The following is a 20,968-nucleotide window of genomic DNA, read 5'->3' as shown; positions in this document are numbered from 1 at the left end:
AAGTAACAACAAAACAAAGTATTTCCTTGCTTACGGCAAAGAAAGTATTCCATAAGTATTGGGCTGGGCGGACAAGTTCGCCTCGGAAAACAAATGACAGTAGTCCATAAGGTAACCGGAAGACTCGCCCCAAAACACACTCGCCCCCATTCTTTACCACCGGATTTGCCTATAATACCGCCGGATTTGCCCCGGGGTGACTGCGTCATGGGGCAAGCGTTTTGATATTCTTGCGTCGGTGCGCCACGATAAACAAGGAAGTGTAGAGGATCAAATAGAATCACTTTTCGGTCATTGCATCGTCTATTTCTCACTTAAAATGTTTTCCAAAACGTTTAAACGTTTAGTTGTAAATGACATTGTTTGTTTGTTTACATGGCTGTCATGTTGGATAAAGCATAAAACCAAGCAGCGCAGGTTGACATGAGCAGGTGTTCTGAGTCTCTGATTAGACAATGACCGATGACTGACCAATCAGATTAGGGCATTCAACCAAGCCGTGTAATAAGCACAAATAATCACAACACATAAAATATAACAATTTTTATGTGATATATAATAATTGCATCAAAGTTAAACACAAGGTAAGGAAAGGAAAGTGTTTTTGTAAAGCACATTTCAACAACAAGGCAATGCAATATAGCCTACTAGATTGTGCTTTACAAACGTCACTTTGAAATAGCAAAGAGGAAGGGTGAGGGCAGGGACACACACAGGCTCATTGGCAGAGGGCCATCATGAGAGAAGATGGGGGGGAAATGCTGTCATAATTAAAGGGTAAGACCACTTTGGTAGAGGTTTGGGTTGTGTAGTTACCTTGCCATGATGTAACTCCAAAGGTGGGCAAGAAATTAAAAATAATTGCTCCATTGATTAGAAATTGATAATTCAAAATATGCTCCTCATTGACTTACATTGTACGGTAAAACAGCTCTTAAAGTCACTCTTTTAGCACATAAATGAACACAAACAAAGCTGTTTCAGACAATATAGAACATCACCAAACCCAGTACTGTTTATTTTTTAAATAAAAATGTTAACTTCCTGTTGATTTTGCCATTTTTAATAAGTAGAAAACCTGGACTGGACCTACGGATCCGGATCCAGATCTTGAAATAGTAAAATCAACAAGAAGTTGGCATTTTTATTTAAAAAAACAAACAGTACTGGGTTTGGTGATGTTCTATATTGTCTGAATCAGCTTTGTTTGTGTTTGTTTATGTGCTAAAAGAGTGACTTTGAGAGCTGTTTTACCGTACAATGTAAGTCAATGAGGAGCATATTTTGAATGATCAATTTCTAATCAATGGAGCAATTATTTTTTATTTCTTGTTCACCTTTGGAGTTACATCATGACAAGGTAACAACACAACCCAAACCTCTACCTCTAAGTGGTCTTACCCTTTAAGCCCCATTAAATCAAATTGTAAAATGACTGAAATGTCAGCGGAAGTGCATTTTGGGTGCATTAATTAATTTGTTTTTCATTTTGGATTAAACTTTTACTAAAGTTTACAAAGGAAATGTTTTAATTGTATGCTTTTACTTCATTAAATCCATTTGGTGGTTTAATGGTGTAATTATTATTACATTCAGAAAAACAACTAACACACATCCTCTGTTCCTTGGTGCTGAGCCAAACAGTAAGAACAGTAACATAAGAACAAAGCGGGGCTCGCAACTCACTTTTTTAATGCTCCAAAGGTTATTTGTTTATAACAAACAGCAGATAATATATGACATTTCGACCCTTCCGGTCTTTTTCAAGTCCTTATTATTACATCCATTAAACCACCATTACACCCCCATAGAGGTAGCTCAAGCACCCCACTTTGGGAATCCCTGATCTAAAGGACTATAAAGTCTGCATAAATTGGCAGAATGTATGGAATAATATTCTTTTAACTTCCCATAATTACAAAAATCAATTAAACCATTATAAACTAATACAAAGATTGTATTTATTACCCAGGAGACTCAGGAAATTTTACATTTATGTTCCATATGTCAGCAAAAAGCCATGGGAACATGATTGTGTACATATGATGTGGGAATGTTGAGGAGTACTTGCTTTTTGGGCCATGGTTGCATTATTTCTGTCTGACATAACTGATATAAATATACCTTGTTTACCACACAGTCTATTATTAAATGATGATTCATCTCTTAGCTGAACACTTCATAAGAAGAGAGTGGTATTCCCCGATTTAACGGCAGCAATATTCAGGTATCCTTCTATGAGGTCTTGAGATTGGAGGTGTGCAGTGCTCGAGCACAGGGAGCAAAGACAGAATCGATCCAAACATTGCTTGCGGCCCAGGAGGTTAAATCGGTATACTCCACTAGGTTGAACACCTGTACTTTGGTATCAGAGAATTAGCAATTAGGCATGTACATTTAAGTTTAGTTTTCTGTTTAGTTTTCCCTCTTTCTTTCAATAAGCAGGTTAAGAGAGATCCAGTTACATACTTACTGTATGATTTGTTTTAGTCTTCATTTTATCATACTGTTTAAATGTATTTTGTATACATACGGTATATATACGTCATGGTTTTTTATTCTGAGGGGAATTGAATAATGTCTGTGAGAACCCTGGGGTCTGGTGAGGGGGTTAAGAAGCGGCCTGGGTTGTTTTGCAACCTCAGGACCGCCAGGTCAGAGGAAGAGACCGATACTATTGCTAGCAGGCAAACTATAGATTACATTGAGTACATTAATGACCACTGATGGACAATGTACTGAAAAGACACACTTCTATAAGTTGTTGTGGGACTATGTGTGAACTGTTTGTCTATGTATACATGATGTGAATACAATGTCTCTTTCCCTTGAAAAGCTTTAATAAAATAAAATAAAAAGTTGATCTCAAATATTTTTTTCTGAAAAGCGAAAATTGTTAGAGATTATGAAATGTGTTTGAAATTCATTTTTATTTTCAGAAAGTTTAAGTTTTTTAGTTTTTGAAAATCTTTAGAAAGAATGAACCCATTTGTAGTAAATGATTATACAGTGATGGTCATCTACATTGTGGCATGGCTTGTTTGCATGATTAATTCACAAATGCACAGCAGAGGGTATACTTGTGATAATAAAATATGTTGTGCATGCTTGCCAAAATGCTTCTGGGCAGGCATGCACAGGTTTGTGGTGTGTGGTGCAGCTGGGCGGGTGTTTGCACGTGCGCAGTAGATGGGTCAGCAAGTTCAAGTTCCTATAGGCGTGCACATCGAGGAAGAGCATAATAGGAGGTGGGCTCCCCCTCACTCCAGGAGGTGTACAAGAAGCTGTGCGTAGTCAAAGCTCACCGTATCATCAAGGACAGTCACCACCCCATGCTAACCTGTTCGTCCCACTTTTACAAGCGCGGCATGGCATGGAGGTCTACTGCAGTATCAAAGACAAGACCATCATATTTCTGAACAGCTTCCACCCGGTTGCCATCAGACTGTTGAACAAGGCCTGCACACTGCCTGTCGCCATGGCTGGCCACACTGGAACACCCAGAATGGGAAACTAATTTCACCAAAATAATAGAATATTCAATCAATCAATCAAAACTAGAGAGGAAATCCTATACAAAAAAAAGTGTTCTTTGGTTGACCTTTTTGATGACTCTTTCTGTAATTTTATCACCGGAAAGGCTTGCCTTAAAGATGGAACCCACGTGTGAATGAGAGACTGGTTTTATGGACAGGTGAAGGCCAGTGTGAGCCAGGTCATCACAGGTAAAGGTCATCTCAGTCCTGTTAAATGAACAGCGTATATATGCTGTGTGTGAGAGACAGATTTTCATTTCATCAGCCTTTGCAGGACTGAAATTGTCCCATTAGAATCTATTTTGAAATATATATAAATCTATTTCGAATTTCTGAGACAATTCTAAAATAGACTTTAAAGGAATAGGCCTAGTGATGTCCAAATTCCTTCTCTTGCTGTTTGCCAGTTTGTGTTCTTTTGATTCCTTGACCGCTGTGGAGGATGCATTCAGGGATGTGCTCGGTATCGTGTCGCCTGGAGAAGAGAATCTGACTGAAAACTCTGTTTGCACGCTTCTTAATTTACTGGAGAGACGTGTGCAGTGCGGTGAGGTGTCGTGTGAAAAGGTAAGTTATATTAGGCCTCCAACTCTGCAGTCAGGTAGACAGAGAGACAGGCTGGCGCACTGGAGAGGTTGAGGTCCAAAGGCTAGTTGTTGTTGCTTCAAGTGTGGAGATCTTAAGGATTTTTCTTTTTACTTTTTTATTTATTTAATTTAGACATTGGACGTGGATTTGCAGTATAGAGGCCTACTGTTCAATGAATTGAACATGGACTACTTTGGATAAAGGATCGAGACCAAACTTGCTTGCATCAGTGTCTCTTTGTAGCATTTCCCAAGTTTACAGATTCTTCCGAAAAGTTCATTAATTAGCCTCAAAAGTTTTAAACATTTGAAGACCACAAGCCTATCTCGGATTTCATCTAGCGGCATATGGCAATCAATGGCAGATCCTATCCTATCTAACCTTTGACATGCGCAAAGTTTGTTTTCAACGGAGTCGGACTCCTTTAAAATGTCCTGGAACACCTTTTGGAGCACCTTTTACAGTGTTTATTACTATTTAGTGGAACGTTACATAGGCTAACTTGCAATAAGGACTGCAATGAGCAATATGACAGTAAAATAGCCTATGTTAAATTATCGTATTTTTTTCTTTAACAAAATATTGTTTTTGCTTTCCAATCTAAATTAATTGCAGGCCTATTGAATGAGTGGATACCTTTGGTATATTGGCATGTGGTTTTTCAGACTGCTAACTTTCTTTCTCACACGCACCATAATTTTTATAGCCTATACCAGTTCAAGTTAAAGGAGTAGTTCACCCAAAAAATGACTTATTTTCTATCAATTACACAACTTATGAAGCCTGAATTCATGGAATTTTTTAGGAATGTGACAAAAACTAAAAACATCTCCATGAATTCAAGGCTTCATGGGGTGTGTAATTGATAGAAAATACGTTTTTTTTTTTGGGACTACTCCTTTAAATATGGGTAAAAAAATGTATAATGTATTATGCAATTATAGTTAATTAATATATAATTATAGTAATTATTAAGAGCTATTATTAGTTATGAGTCCTTTCAGAATCTGGAAAATAGGTAATAGGTAATATATAGATATTCATATTGTAAACATCCTTTGGAGAATGCTCAGCAATAGACCCTTTTCATTTGGATTTGTCATAGTTGGTTAAAGGTAAGCTGAAGATAATAACATTAATTCTCTGTGTTTAAAGGAGTAGTTCACCCAAAACATTAATTATTTTCTATCAATTGCACACCCCATGAAGTCTTGAATTCATGGATTTTGTTTTGTTTTTAACGCATTCCTAAACCAATAATTTGATTCCCGTCTCCTACCGGCCAATGTATCCGGTAGGAGACACAAAGTAGATTCTTTGTGTCTCCTACCGGAAATACAAATTATTGGCTCAGGAATGCGACAAAAACTGAAAAGAAATCCATGAACTCAAGGCTTCATGGGGTGTGTGCAATTGATAGAAAATAAGTAATTAAAAATGTTTTGGGTGAACTACTCCTTTAAATTTAGTGTTGTGTGCAGCAAGTATAGATACACTTAATGGCTCACAGAAACACCTAAATGACTGAACCCCTGGGGGTCCTTGGTGGGTTCCATGGTTCCAGAGCATATGATTGATAGAATCTTCACCATTATTAAGTACAAAAATACAAATAAATACTAAAAAAGTAACTAGAGAACATACTAACTAGAGAACATACAAGAATGGCTATATTTTGATATTTTCAGTTTTACTGGCAGTAGCTAAATTCTGGACCAAATGACAGACCATATCAGACCAAAAGTTTGATATATTAAAAAAGGGTTTTAGAATGGGGTCCCAGAGATTAAAAATAAATAGAAAATCCAATCAAATGCGGGAATGTGACCTATATCAAATTGGGGGTCATTGAAATTAAAGATGTTGGGAATCACTGGATTATAGCATGTAAAAGGTAATCCTTGCCTTCCTAATATATTTGTCAGGTAATTCATGTCCTGCTATCAGGCAACTAAGGTAGCAAGCTGTAACAATCAATCAGCCAATCAATAAGAACCTATTAAATAATACAGTGAACTGACTGACTTGAGGGAACTTGAACAACATCAGCATCTATTCTCAGTTAACTATGGTATCTGAAGTAGTAGGGATGTAAGGGGGCAAAACATTTATGAAAATACATTATGAAGCGTACAGGCCAGTGTTAGAGTTTTATTAAAGTTGGCAATAGTGTCCCACAGGCACATACCTGTCTCCCCTAGGTTTATTTACAGTCAATTTCCATGGTCAGGTGTCAAATAAGGCAACACCCTACACTCCCTGAAATGTGACCATGCCTCTAGTGTATGTGTTTGCAGGACCTACTTGTCTTGTCTAATGGGAAGGCCCAATGCTGCCTGTTGGATGAGTGAACAGCTCATTAGTTCAATGATGAATCCTCGTTAGTTCCTTATTTGCTTAATCTTGTCCTAGCATCTGGGAATGTGGTATGTGTGTGGTGTGTGTGTGTGTGTGTGTGTGTGTGTGTGTGTGTGTGTGTGTGTGTGTGTGTGTGTGTGTGTGTGTGTGTGTGTGTGTGTGTGTGTGTGTGTGTGTGTGTGTGTGTGTGTGTGTGTGTGTGCGTGCGTGCGTGCGTGCGTGCGTGCGTGCGTGCGTGCGTGCGTGCGTGCGTGCGTGTGTGTAAAGACAATTTATTATCCTTTCAGTTTACTGTTTATGGGTGAGCAGTTTATGGGTGAATCTGCCCTCGTTTGCTCTCCTTATCTTTGCCTGAGTCAGAGTAAACTGCACATCTCAATCATTAAAAGACATATCCTTGGTTCTTTGCCCAAATAAAGAAATACATCACATGGATGCAACTGGGACGCATCATCAGTGTTGTAGCCTGGGGTCATAGGGTGTTTCGGGTCTCGCAACATACAACATACACCCTCGCCCAGGTGACCCAGCCAGGGTTGATCAAGCCCCGACTTACGTCCCAGTAGCACCCACGGTCAGTCCTATAGGGAAAGACAGGGCCACTCAGTCCGCTTCTCCGGAAGTACTCTGCCGGGACTCGGGGAGGCTCTGGCACGTGGAGGGACTAGGCACTGTGGGTTGTCTCCTGGCCGGGCTCCTCCTTCGTCTCACCAGGTCCAGGACCTGAGCGCTGCGCCAGATCAGATGCACCGCCCCGATCCAAACATTTCCTTCTGGCGTGATGGTTCCTTGGGCCGATACCACTAGATTGGGCCGTCTAATGGTATTAGCTCCGCTTGCGGTACGCTGGAATGGAATGGCCCTCCTAAAGGCCTCACCGCGGGTTTTTTGGGCTTCTTCCTCACGGAAGACACAGCATGGGGCGCTAACCCATACTGCTCCCGGGATGCCGTCACTGCCCACTCTTCTATCGCGTAAAAGATTTACAATACATTTTATCTGTTTTGTCTAATAAGCTCTAAGAGTTAAAGAGGAATATTTCAAATCTATCAAGCTATTCATGTCCACAAGAAGCCCTATGGCATAAAGTATGGAGATGAACAAATATATACCTCATTGTGTACAGAATGTTTTCATATCTCATTGTGAGTTTTATTGTATAGGTACTCTTAATCCCTAGAAAACAAAACACACAAACACAACAACCTTGGTGCTTTTACAGACTGACAGCTCTAACCCCTTCCGCTGCACATACATGTGTTGGTGCAACAATTAATTAAACTATTGAAAGTAATTGATTCCATCGATCAAATAATAGATTTGAATAAAAACAAATATTTTCTTAAGTATTTCACAAATAACAAAAACCATACATATGTATGTGTGCGTGTATATATATATATATATATATATATATATATATATATATATATATATATATATATATATGCTAAATAAAACATGTTAGTGTTTGCTACAAAGGTGTTCCTAAAGTCTTAACCTCAGCATGACAGTAAAATATTTCCCTGCATGGCCAAAGTCTATACACACTGCAGAAGGTCAAGACCTCAGTGACATCAAGGTTCCTGATGGTTTCCCCATATCTTATCTTATCTTATCTTCACCACTACACCTTCTCTTGCACACCATTAAAAGACAGCAGCCAGCAGGTCAATGATCAATGCAAACATTCACTCCCTATACTCATCAGCTACCCTAAAGACCCAGAGCATGTTTTAATCAGAATCAGAATCCTCTATTGTCACATCACAGGTTTACAGTTGTAAGTAAGTGGGTGAAATATTTTTTTTTATTTTTTCCGATTCTACAAAATGTCTTCTAAAAACAGTTTTTTGAAAAAACGTATGTTGCTATGTCAGTGGTTTTCAAACTTTTTAATGTCAAGGACCCCAAAATGATATGTATTTGGCCGCGGACCCCCATCGCAAAATATTTTGTTCCAGGGACCCCCAAAAGCAAATATTTGTGTTACAAATAATTGCTTTAAAATATATATATTCAAAGATTTGCACAAATGTTCTCGATTTTTCAAAAATAGAAGATCTACAAACTCATAGTGCGGCACTCGGTGCCGGGCTATGAGCTTGTATCTGCTAGGCACACGTGTGGCACAATTTTTCTCCTGTGAGAGTTTCTCAATAATTAACTGTGACATATGTACAATCTGTCACATTATAGTCCACATATATACAAAAACAAGACCAAGTGAAACAGCATAATCGTTGGGATTCCATGGCATGTCATTCTCTAAGGAGCCTTATGATCAAATAAATAAAAAACTATTTATGGTGTACTCGTGAGATTTTTCCACTTTGAATGTTGAAAGCTCCAATGCCGGTGTGTTCATTCCTTAGACATGCAGTTTGTGTAAATATTCTTGTTAGAGTATTTAAGTAATCTATGTATTATGGTGTCTTATTGCTGTTTTTCTTTTCTTTTTCTAATGTGTGGACTAATATGTAATATGTAAAAATGACCTTTGTTAAGAGGCATTTTAAAGCGTGGTGTGGTGTGTGTGTGTGTGTGTGTGTGTGTGTGTGTGTGTGTGTGTGTGTGTGTGTGTGTGTGTGTGTGTGTGTGTGTGTGTGTGTGTGTGCGTGTACGTGCGTGTGTGTGTGTGTGTGTGTGTGTGTGTGTGTGTGTGTGTGTGTGTGTGCGCGCAGTGCAATCTGACAGAGAACATTCACCAGCTGATCAGCAATCACTCCATCCAAGAGGAAGGGCAAGACAGAGGGGAAGAGAAAGGAGGAGACAAACAACTAGTCAGTGTATCAGAGTTCAGCCACTTGGCAGCTGGCTGTGTGTTCTACCTGACCTCTCCTGCCAGGGCCTGTAAAGCCATCGTAGAGGGAAAGTGGGGCGAAGAGGCTGAACACCTGCTACACAAAATCACACTCCATGAACACCAAGATCACCAGCACCAGGAGAGAGAACCGGATCACAAACCTGGTCATGAACATGAGCACATAGATGTACTAGGACTGGAGCTTCTGATTCAGGAGATAGAGGGGCACTATAAGCCCTCAGGCCATGAGGTGAGCATGAAACCACTGCATTACTGTACATGCATACACATGTAGATCACATAATGACCATATTCACACAGCGGCCATTTTGCTCTTATGTCATAGCGGCATATAGCCTACTCAGGGGGTAGGAAACCCCACAGATTTATTTACATTGTCGTTAATAGCAATAAGAAGAGACTAGTAGCATTGCTAATGAGTTTAGTCAAGCACCTATTCTTTATTTTGCTTTATGATAGGATAGAGAGAAAGGAAACTGAGGAGAGAAAAGAAGGTACACAACACAGGTTTCAGGACAGAATTGAACCAGGAACATTGCGATTATGTGGTCAACTCAATATGCAATAGTCCACTACCAGCGCCCCCCTGAAAGGTTGCATTTTAAGAACCCAGCCGAACGGCTTCAGTTGTTGCTGTTGATCTCGTATCAGCACGTATCAAATCCTCTATAGGGTTGTCGGATCAGTCTTTAGAAATCATTATTAACTTCTCTTTCTCCTGTGTCTATTTTGCTCTTCTCTGTCCTCTGTTTTATCATTGTGTCAACCAGGGCTGTGTTACACCAAATAGCGTCATGCTGGAGGTCAATGCATCATCATCATCATCATCAGGCACAGGGCAGAAAGAGGAAGTGGGTGCAGTGTTGGGTCGTGTCTTGTACCATGTGCTGCAAGGTCACTGTATCACTAGTCTGCCTGGGGAGAATTTCTTCCTGGATTACATCATGCATCGTATAGGGTCTGATAACTTCACTGTCAATGGTAAATATACGGTTTAGGGATGCAGACAGACATTTTAACTACACAGGCCATACTATTAATCCGATGCTTAAGGATACATGCGGTAGAGTGACTAGAGTCATCATTATTAATATAGGAATTACCACAGAAACCCAAATAAAGTGACCTCAGACACTAATCAGCAAACATAACATCCATATTCGTTTGTGTGTACTTCAAAAATTCTCCACAGATAGATGTATAAAACTAATCAATCTGGCAATCTTACCTGATACATGCTATTGCTGTGGTCTCTGCCCTTATAAAACTAAATCAAATATATAGTATATAATAACATATCTTTTTTTGTTTCATTAAGTAGTAGATCCTGTTGGGAGAGCATTACTATTGGAACCCCATACTGTACAAATAATGTACATCTGTGATCTTGTGTTAAAGCCAATTTGCATTTGTGCTCTGTAGACCTCAGAACTCTTATGGGGACATTGGGCATCGGCGCTAGCAATGATCATGATCACGATCACGAGCACGAGCACGAGCACGATGAGGGATATACTCTTCACCAGCACAGTGGTTCACAGCACAGCGCGAGGAGCACTCATGAACACCATGAGCAACATGGGAGAAACAACACGTGGGGCCAGGTATACACACACACACACACACACACACACACACACACACACACACACACACACACACACACACACACACACACACACACACACACACACACACACACACACACACACACACACACACACATACAAAACAGCTAAACTAAATAGATAATAAATTGTCTTCTTTTCTCACTTCCAGCATTGTTTCTCAGCTGAGGAGATGGTGCTGATCCACAGCATGAGGGGAAATGGCACCACTGCTTCTGTCCTGGATCGGTCTGACTTGGGCCGGCTCAGCACAGCACTGGTTCAGCAGATCCTGAGTGGGGCCTGTGAGGGCACCGTAGAACACCCAGCACCAGACCAGCTTACCAAGGCTGAGAGTGAGTATGAAGACTGATTTATAGGCTACAGCGGAAGCTACTTTTCTCACCACAGACGCCATCACTGGCAAACATGTTGATCTGTCTCTCTCCCTCCTTTTCCACTCTCCCCTTCTCTCTCTTAAGGATACATCTATGCAACCATAGCCAACATCGTGATCTCGCTAACCTCCATGTTTGGCATCGTGGTGTTGCTGTGTACGTCCTGCTCAAGCTTTTTCCAATTATCCATCCGGTTTAGCGTCAGCATGGCTGTTGGCTCGCTCACTGGAGATGCTTTACTGCACCTGTTACCCATGGTGAGTGGAGAGATGCTAGATAGACTGAGGTGGGGCTCATAAAATATGTGAATCAAATCTATTTTTGTTTGTTGGTTGTAACTGTATCAACTTATTCCTGCTGTCAATATATTCCGGCTTTAAAGGACCATACCATTATCAATGCTGTGTATGATATTGTATATGTGCATTGTCTATTCACAGCTTTGGCCATATTCTATAAACATTAGAGCTGTCTCCTCATACAATATAATTATCAATTAATCGGTCATGTTGGTCTCAGTCGACCAATACTTTGTTAGTCGATTAGTTGACAAAAAATGTCTTTAGTCGTGGACAGCCCGAAAAAAATGGACCATTTTCCCATAATAATTTTACGGCGTGGCCGTCTAGAAGAGCAATGTCTGTCCGCAGCTAATTATGCAAGTCTCTCCAAGTTGATTTTTATAATTGTACTGACATTAATTGGATCCCATTGCTTCCTCAAAAAATGAAACAAACCATGGTATGCTTTGGAAAACGGTCTGCAGTAAAAAGTGGAACATCTACCGGAACAACAGCTGTAATGGTTTCTGTGACCATTGCTCAAAGAAGCAATGAATCAAAAGCTCAAAGACACCCTCTGTTGGTCTGTGTTCAGTTCCTAGGCCTACACGTGCACTCAAATGACAGTGAGAGCCACGACCATTCAAAGCATGATATGGACTACATATACAAGATGATGGTGGTGATGGCTGGGATCTACTACTTTTACCTGATGGAATGTATCTTTTCTCTGGTCACTCGTAAAGACAACCATCATCATCATCCTCATCATCATGGGGTAAGGCGTGCACACACAAACACAGCTGGCTTCCTGTATTTTATGTACTACTGCCTTTAGTGCCTTACTCTCTTTCACTGCATCTCTGTCTCTCTTTCTTTCTCTCTGTCTCCAGGAGGAATCTGATCCCCATCACTGTGATCATGGCATGGTTATACAAATGTACCAAAAAGAAAAGGAAAAGAACCAGTCAGCTTCACAAGTAGAACTGGTGAGGGGTACACACACACACACACACACACACACACACACACACACACACACACACACACACACACACACACACACACACACACACACACACACACACACACACACACACACACACACACACACAATATGTTATTTAAAGATTAAACTTCTATTTCTGATTTACAAACAAATGTAATCCCATTAATCACTATAACTGATAATAATTTATATAATATAATGATAATAATGATCATAATAATGTTAATGAATAATACAATTTATCTATTTCAGTTTCACCCTGAAAACAGTGAGAAGTCTCCAATGAAAGAGCGCAGCAGGGGTGAGATAAGCTGTGTGACACACAGACACAATATAACTATCCCACCTACTGTACCTCACTTTAGAGAAACTGCACTCATTGCAAGACTAATCTCTCTGTCTGTGCGCATGTCCCTGTAGAAGAGCGTCTGCTGCCCTACATGATAACTATAGGCGATGGGATCCATAACTTTGCAGATGGTTTGGCTATCGGCGCGGCTTTCTCACTATCATGGAAGTCAGGCGTGGCCACATCTCTTGCTGTACTCTGCCATGAACTACCACACGAACTTGGTAAGAAAAAGAAAAGAAAAGAACACACAGAAAACATACAACAAATTAGATACAGACAATATTATATTGACATTAGGAACATTTTCAGATTATGATGACATGCCATCAGCATTGTTCAAATAATCACAATTTAAGATAAGATTATTTTATGAAATATGAAGTTTATATCAAATATTTACCAGCACAATAGCATCAAATATCAAATATGCAACTAACCCCGCTCACCTGCTATTTTGTTTCTCTCTAGGTGATTTTGCCATATTGCTTCACTGTGGTATTTCTGTACGCAAGGCCTTATTGTTGAACATTGGCAGTGCCATGACCTCCTTCATAGGCCTGTATATTGCTCTGTCTGTGGCCACCGACCTCGCCACCCAACAATGGATAGCTGCCGTCACTGCAGGACTCTTTTTATATGTGGGACTAGCTGATATGGTGAGCGTTTGTATGTCTAAAGAATTAAACAATAGACAGGCACCTGCCAAAACGGCTGGATTGTTTATGCGTAACGGTAAAACTATGAAGCATGTGTCAAATATGTGTTAGACAGAAAGGAGGGGAATTGGTGGCTAAATGTGTGCATGTCAGCCACTAGGGTACAGTAGATATTTGCTAAACTCTTTCTCCCTTCTCTGCTCCTCTAACCCTGCACTCTCTTTATTCTTACCCTATCCACCATCACTGCTCTCTAGCTCCCAACTATGTTCCACATCAACTACGAGAGACCCTGGCTGATGTTTCTCCTGCAAAACCTAGGTCTGCTGAGCGGCTGGGGCATCCTACTGCTGCTGTCACTGTACGAGGACCAGATAGGCATCTAAACCATAGCCATCTTTCGCCGCAGGCTGAAAACCCACCTCTTCAGGAAACACTATCCTTCCTCTTCGCCTTGCCTACTTGTTAACTAGTTCTAAAAACCATTAACATACGGCAGCCTTTTAGAAAGTACATTTTTGGTGGGGGTCATTTTGTTTTTCTTTGAGAACTTGGCGGGCCGGATTAAGATGGTCAAAGGGCCCGGGCCGTATGTTGCCCATGTGTGATCCGGAGCGTAAAATGCTGTTTTAGTTTATAAAGACATTAGCCTCTTAGATCAAGACTATCTTATATGTATTTTATCTGGAATGTCACCAGTAAAGACCGTATTTCTCCAAACATGTACAAATACAAAATATAATGTGCTTACCCGCTTGCCCCAAATGTCAACTAGGTGTCCGGAGTATTTGTGCAATGTCTTAGTCCATATTTTTCAATAAGGAAGTGTCTTAATCACCCCCCCCCCCCCCCCCCCCCCCCCGCCTCGTTCACTTCCTGTTTACGTTCAGTATAATTCTGTCTTTCACCGGATGCGCCCCGTCACTACCGTCCATTGGGAACTTCCAACAGAATCATACTCGATAAAATACATCACGACAGTCTTGACCTAAGGCTATAAAGACATTATGGTCGGAGTCATCTTCCTTTGGTAACTAACTATTTTTAAAATAGCCTTGCCTAATTTACAGAAAACAAGAAATGATGACTAAGTCATATTATACCGGGTGCTGTGTGTGTGTGTGTGTGTGTGTGTGTGTGTGTGTGTGTGTGTGTGTGTGTGTGTGTGTGTGTGTGTGTGTGTGTGTGTGTGTGTAATTCAGGGCTCACACACACACAGACGGGTCAACTGCATCATCAGAGTGGGGGGACTCAGGGAGAGAGAGGTGGAGAGAAAGATGGATAGAGAGCAGCCATGTACAGGGCAAAATGTCAAACATGCAGTCATTATTATAAGTAGAGGCATCTAAAGATGGGAAAGTATTTGTAAATGGTAAAATGGTAAATGGTGCATTTATATAGCGCTTCTATCCGAAGCGCTTTACATTGATTGTGTGTGTGATTTGTGTAAGACACAAAATAATATCAGAGGCAATGTTTTCATAGACGTTTTTATTGAAGAAATGGAGCAATAACATTTTGCAGTAAACAAGACAGTGTACATGTATCTTTGAAATGAGTAATAAAGATGAAAGTGATTTTCACAAATGCAAATTAAGGAAATGGAAACATTTATGTAAAAAAGTACAGAATGCAGGTAAATTAGTGTAGGCTTGTTTCTTCACAACACGAAGTAGCTGTAATTGTATGTGGAGTGATGTTGCGGTGGCGTGAGTGGCTGTTCAGTTGAGTGGTAAATGTATTCATTCTTGAAGTGTGAGTGTAATGGAAATTGGTTCATGATCAGAGTAGGAGTCTCCCTGTCTCTCCAGCTCTTTAGTAAACGGGAAATAGATTTCACTTCTGGATAGCAATTTTGTCCAACCAGGAGAGATAACTCATACAGAATACACAATAAACAAGTGAAATGGAAAGTGATGACACAAAGTAATGAGCAAAAAAATGATATAACATTTAAGCTGATAAATGGGAATTCTCTCCTGGTTGAATGAAAATAATAACACACCTCTCTTTATTAAAGAGATGGAGAGCATGGTAGATATTATTCAAAAACACTCAAGCAATGATTACTATCAGAATATAGAGCTTTAACATGCACACACACACACACACACACACACACACACACACACACACACACACACACACACACACACACACACACAAACCAAACACACACACACACACACACAAACCAAACACACAAACCAAATGAATAGCATATCAATGAATGCCTGTACACTGCTTTGTTGAAGATAACATAGCATTTGTTTGTTTATTATTTGCAATTTTACACAAATTACACTGTACTGTCTACATCTATATGGGCCCACACAATCTAGCTGAAGTAATATGAGGGGAACTCTTCAAATGGCCATACTGTTTTTATGTTGTAAGTATGATTTAAACATCCCTAGTTCAAACTGTGCCCGACTTTATTTATGTATTATTTGAGTATTATAAAAAAAGACCAAAAAATGCTAACATTGAAATAACTTGTTATTGGGTGCACAGTGCAGACACATTTCACAGAGACAAGGGTAGCCTGTTTGACAAAGGGCGATTGTGTGAGAGACTGTTCAGACTGGATGTGATTAGCATTAGTATGGGGGTGGTGATATTGTCTTTGAACTTAGTGATCAGGTCTTCGTTGGGGGGTGCAGTACTGGGTTGTGTGTTGAGTGCCTAAGTGATGCATGCTAATATCCAGGGTCCAACCTGGACATTAGCATGGCCATGTGGGAGGCAACATTCTAATAGGAATCTTGCATTAGATTGGCACATTAAACAAATCAACAAAAAAAATATGCATGGACTCCATTGAGTTTATTTCAATGTACAGGGGTCTATTCCACGAAAGCGGAATTAAATTATCCTGGTTTAAAAGGAAAATCCAGGTTTGACAAGCCTGCGCTGTTCAGCCTGGTTTATTCAGTTCCACGAACGCCAAGCCTGGCTGAGAAGGAGTGACTTTGTCAAGCCAGGATCGTTAAACCAGGCTGAATGTGAGTTCACCTATTCCTATAAAAGACCATGAAAGTCGATAGCAGAGTCCTTGAACTTGACCAATCATGGAGCCCAAAACCAGAGTGGCGTTCTTCTCTGTGGCTGAACAGCAGCAGCTCATGGAATCATACAAGGAATTTAAATGTAAAATAAGCAAGAAAGGAAACACGGCCGCAATAAATATAGATCCAGAGAAAGCGAATTAGCAAATTAAAAGCAAAAGTTGTCCAAAAATATGCAACTAATTTATATACAAGTCAATAAATATATAATTCAGTTAGGCTTAAACATGAGGAGTTTATGTGAATATTGGAATTATAATTATAAACACTTCGAATCATTTTCTAATTTTTAATTTCTAAAATCGAAGATCTACAAGTGAAAAGCTTCCCTTTTGGCGGCCGGGGGTCCCCGGTCAACGGGGGTCAACGGGGGTCCAGGAGTACACGGGGCCGGGGGTCAACGGGGGTTCGGGAGTACCCGCCCCCCCGTGTACTCCCGGACCCCCGTTGACCCCCGACGGGGGGCCGGGGGTACACGGGGGTACACGGGGGGCCCCATGGTGGCCGGGGGTCCACGGGACCCCCGTGGACCCCCGGCCACCATGGGGACCCCCGTGGACCCCCGGCCGCCACGGGGACCCCGGCCGCCATAAGACAATTTTTTTCCGAGCTTGTAGATCTTCGATTTTCGCATAAGAATTGAATAAGTGTGAAAAAACTCATTGGTTTACGATTGGAGTCATTGGACTAACAGCTATTTCACAAAAAACTGAAGAACAAGGCACTGGATTAATAAATCTTGGCTGTTAGCCTGGTCCGGACCAGGCTAACTTCACAGCTAAATTGCCATGGTAACTAAGGCAGGATTGCTTCAATTTTCTTTCGTGAAACTGGATCATGGATAAACATATCCAGGTTTACTGGCTAAATTAATCTGCCAAGCTAACTCAGCTTTCGTGAAACCGCTTCCTGGATAATCCAAAGCCAGGATAGCCGATTAAACCCGGGTTAAACCCGGTTTATCCCTAATCCAGGTTTCGTGGAACGGGCCCTAGCCTAATGGTCGTCAACAGCACAACAATGGTTGTCAGGTGATGGACAATTAACACGTTTCAGTATGAATGAAAGACGCAATCAGAGTGATGCACAGCCAGCCACACAGTATAGGCAAAATAATAATAGTATTCAAATAGTAGCTTTAAGGCTACTAATCATTTACAACACTAAGTTACCTTACAATACACTGAATACAGGCACACTTGTAAAACTCCCCATGTTAACTAGTAAGAGAGGGGTAAATAAAAAATATACTGCCTCCAAGTTACATGAACAAAATTCCCAAATGGGTCCATTTGGTTTCATTAATGTCTTTTCTAATTAAAGTATAAAATGAAAAAACAAAAATAGCAGATCTACAAGCACACAGCGACGTGTTGTGAGCTTGTAGATCTGCTATTTTAATAAAACATGTTTTGTGTTACGCTGACTAATCTTGGAATGGTTTGCATCATTTTAATCACAAGGACACATACCTTTAAAATGGTATATAGATTGACTATGTAGGTGACACACACGCTAGTGTAAATGTGTTTGTTTCGCCACTTGTGCATTCCTCAACACACACACACACACACACACACACACACACACACACACACACACACACACACACACACACACACACACACACACACACACGTACTAGTGTTGCCATGTATACTAATTGTAAGCGACCTCGTTTTCTGTAAAGTTGCTTGTAAATATTGGTAAAAGTACCAACACTGCAATATAAAAATACTCTGTTACAAGTAAAAGTCCAGAATTCAAAATGTACTTGTGTAAAAGTACAAAAGTATTGGCATCAAAATGTACTGAAAGTACCAAAAGTAAAAGTACTAAATATTTCAAAAATAGCAGATCTACCAGCTCACAACGCGACCACTTGAGCCCAATTACATCAGCTATTTTCAAAAAGAATCTTGAAAGCAAGCCCAAATAAGTGGAAAAAGTACTCAAATTCTCTACGTAAGTAAAAGTACCAATACTGCAATATAAAAATACTAGTAATAATAGTAAAAGTACAAAAGTATTGGCATCAAAATGTACTTAAAGTACCAAAAGTACTAAGTACTAAAATAGCAGATCTACAAGCTCACAACGCGTCGCGATGCGACACGTTGTGAGCTTAAGTACAGTACACACACACACACACACACACACACACACACACACACGCAGTATAAAGAAACCTTGACCATTACAAATATAAAAATCTTTGGCCTACAAATATATAAACTTGGGTCAATGAATGGAGGAGTCTGAAAACCTTCCCAGAGTAAAACTTCTTTGGTAAGTATTTGGTACCCAATATACTACTAATAATCTGATCCTGATAGCATTATTGCGGACGCATGTGCTGTTGCCCACTACAGATGAACACCAAAACTCTCGCCCCAAAACAGTCACCCCGGGGAAATCCGGTGATATTCACCTGGTATTCCTAAACGTAACCTCATTAAACTATGCCTAAACCTAACCTTATTCCTAAACGTAACCTCAGTAAAACTAATAATATGGCTAACCGTAAACTTATTTCTAACCTTATCCTCAGTAAAACAAATACAGGAATACAAGAACCACTGGTCCGCGAAAATAAATGGGGGCGATCTACATAAAATTGGTCCTCACTAATGCTCATTATAATATATTATATCTTATCTTCATATAACTGGTTCTCATAATGCACATTATAATGTATTTCAGATAGCAATTTAATGTATTAATCTTCTATTCTTTATTGTGCTCAAGCTATTCATAAGGGATCAACTAAACAGTGCAAAGTATTCAGGCCATTCACCACAAATAAATAAGGACGTGGGGAAACACTGCCACTGATGGCTAATTTAGACTTTGTCCATGATCCTTTCTACAAGTGATGCTTGACAAAAAATATGTATTTTCAACATACACTTAATGAAAGGGTCACACAACAAAGTATACAGTACATTTGTCTTAAAGGTACAGTAGGGGAAGTGATATTTTGGTTAACAAAAATAGTTGTTAAAATGTTTGTGTATCAATTTAATATCAATTTAAGTAAAGTAAAGTAAAAGTAGACAGCGACTGGCTTTTATGGCCGTAATACAGTAACTGACTTTCCACAGGCCAAATGAACAGTAAAGTTTCTTTGGTTGGTTCTCTATACTGCTTGTACATATTGTGGCAACCCAGGGGTAGTGGAGGTAAGATTCACAATAAAATAGGAAACACAGAGTCAGATGTGGTATAACTTAATTGGGGCTGTGGCTTTTAGCCTATGCTACACAGGGGGGCTCTGCTGTCCTGTGGGCAGAGCAGAGAGAGAGCAGTGACTATAGATTCCATTGGGGGGGGGGGGGGAACCCTGCCTTCCCCCACGGTGTTGGAGCTCATGTGGCCTAGGTGGGGGGGGGGGAGAGAGAGAGAGACCAGGTGAGCCATAAGTTTATGAGGACATCAAGTTCATACAACAGCGTTCCATATGGTTCAGAATAATGAAAACTCACTTGCACCGACATGACATCCTTCCACTCATAATCTCTCAAGAACAGATTCCGACCTGCGGTGGAATCTGTCGGAGCGGTTCGTCCTAACCAGTGCGCATTGGCTAAAAGTGGGCGTGCCTTCAGATCAGGAAGTGGGCCGCGCTTTACCCAATCAAATGTAGTGGGCGGGATTCACGTGTCCATCCACCATGATCCACCCTCCCCCCCACGAAACTAGCCGAAACTAATTTAACAATAGCGTCCTCGGAGCGGACAAAACCACGGAAAGATATTCACATTTTAAATTACTCTTTCATCATAGAAACAAGTGGGCTTATAACCAAAACCATCCATGTTCTCTGGGAGAAGTGGTGTTAGTGTTCCGTGTAGAAATATTGTTAGTGGGAATGAAAACATGGTCGCACCAACCGGAAGTGATGCGCTATAGGCAGACATGAAACCGGTGTTTCCCTGCGCTCTAGTCTAACATTATACTCCTGCCAGACTCCACAGAATATCAGAAAAGCAGAGGTCGCTGTTTTTCATTTTCTGTGGGGTCTGGCTACGCGAGACTATTCCACTCATGACAGAGAGTGTGTTGCCTGCCTGCTTGCTGTCTGGCTCCAACTGACTAACCAGCTCTCTGGGAGCTGGTGATTTAAGTACTCAGCTGGCTGATTGTCAGATGGGCTGCAGGTGTGACCACAGCCAGCTACCTATTGGCTGCAGAACCTGGACAGGATAGTATATGTCCTCTATTACCTGGCCCAGCCTGGGCTTGACTGACATCTGAGGCTGAGCTTCCCCTGGTTTGCCACAATATA

The 20,968-nt window shown here is 40.5% G+C and overlaps 1 protein-coding gene across 1 annotated transcript; it reads left to right on the top strand.

Moving 5' to 3' along the window:
* Nucleotides 1-3,670: 3,670 nt before the first annotated feature.
* On the top strand, nucleotides 3,671-13,998 carry LOC311050479 (zinc transporter ZIP4-like; the record flags this gene model as incomplete). The annotated part of the gene is made up of 11 exons (XM_084064563.1): nucleotides 3,671-3,725; nucleotides 9,219-9,538; nucleotides 10,080-10,290; nucleotides 10,732-10,913; nucleotides 11,089-11,272; nucleotides 11,399-11,571; nucleotides 12,191-12,373; nucleotides 12,489-12,591; nucleotides 13,025-13,177; nucleotides 13,425-13,612; nucleotides 13,870-13,998. 11 exons carry the CDS (start codon nucleotides 3,671-3,673, stop codon nucleotides 13,996-13,998), a joined length of 1,881 nt encoding a protein of 626 aa, XP_083920689.1.
* Nucleotides 13,999-20,968: the final 6,970 nt, after the last annotated feature.

This window comes from Gymnoscopelus microlampas (genome assembly GCF_963454915.1).
Source record: "Gymnoscopelus microlampas genome assembly, chromosome: 8".
In the NCBI taxonomy this organism is placed as follows: Eukaryota; Metazoa; Chordata; class Actinopteri; order Myctophiformes; family Myctophidae; genus Gymnoscopelus; species Gymnoscopelus microlampas.
Note: the sequence above shows the minus strand (reverse complement) of the source record. Positions and strands in the feature narration are given on the sequence as shown.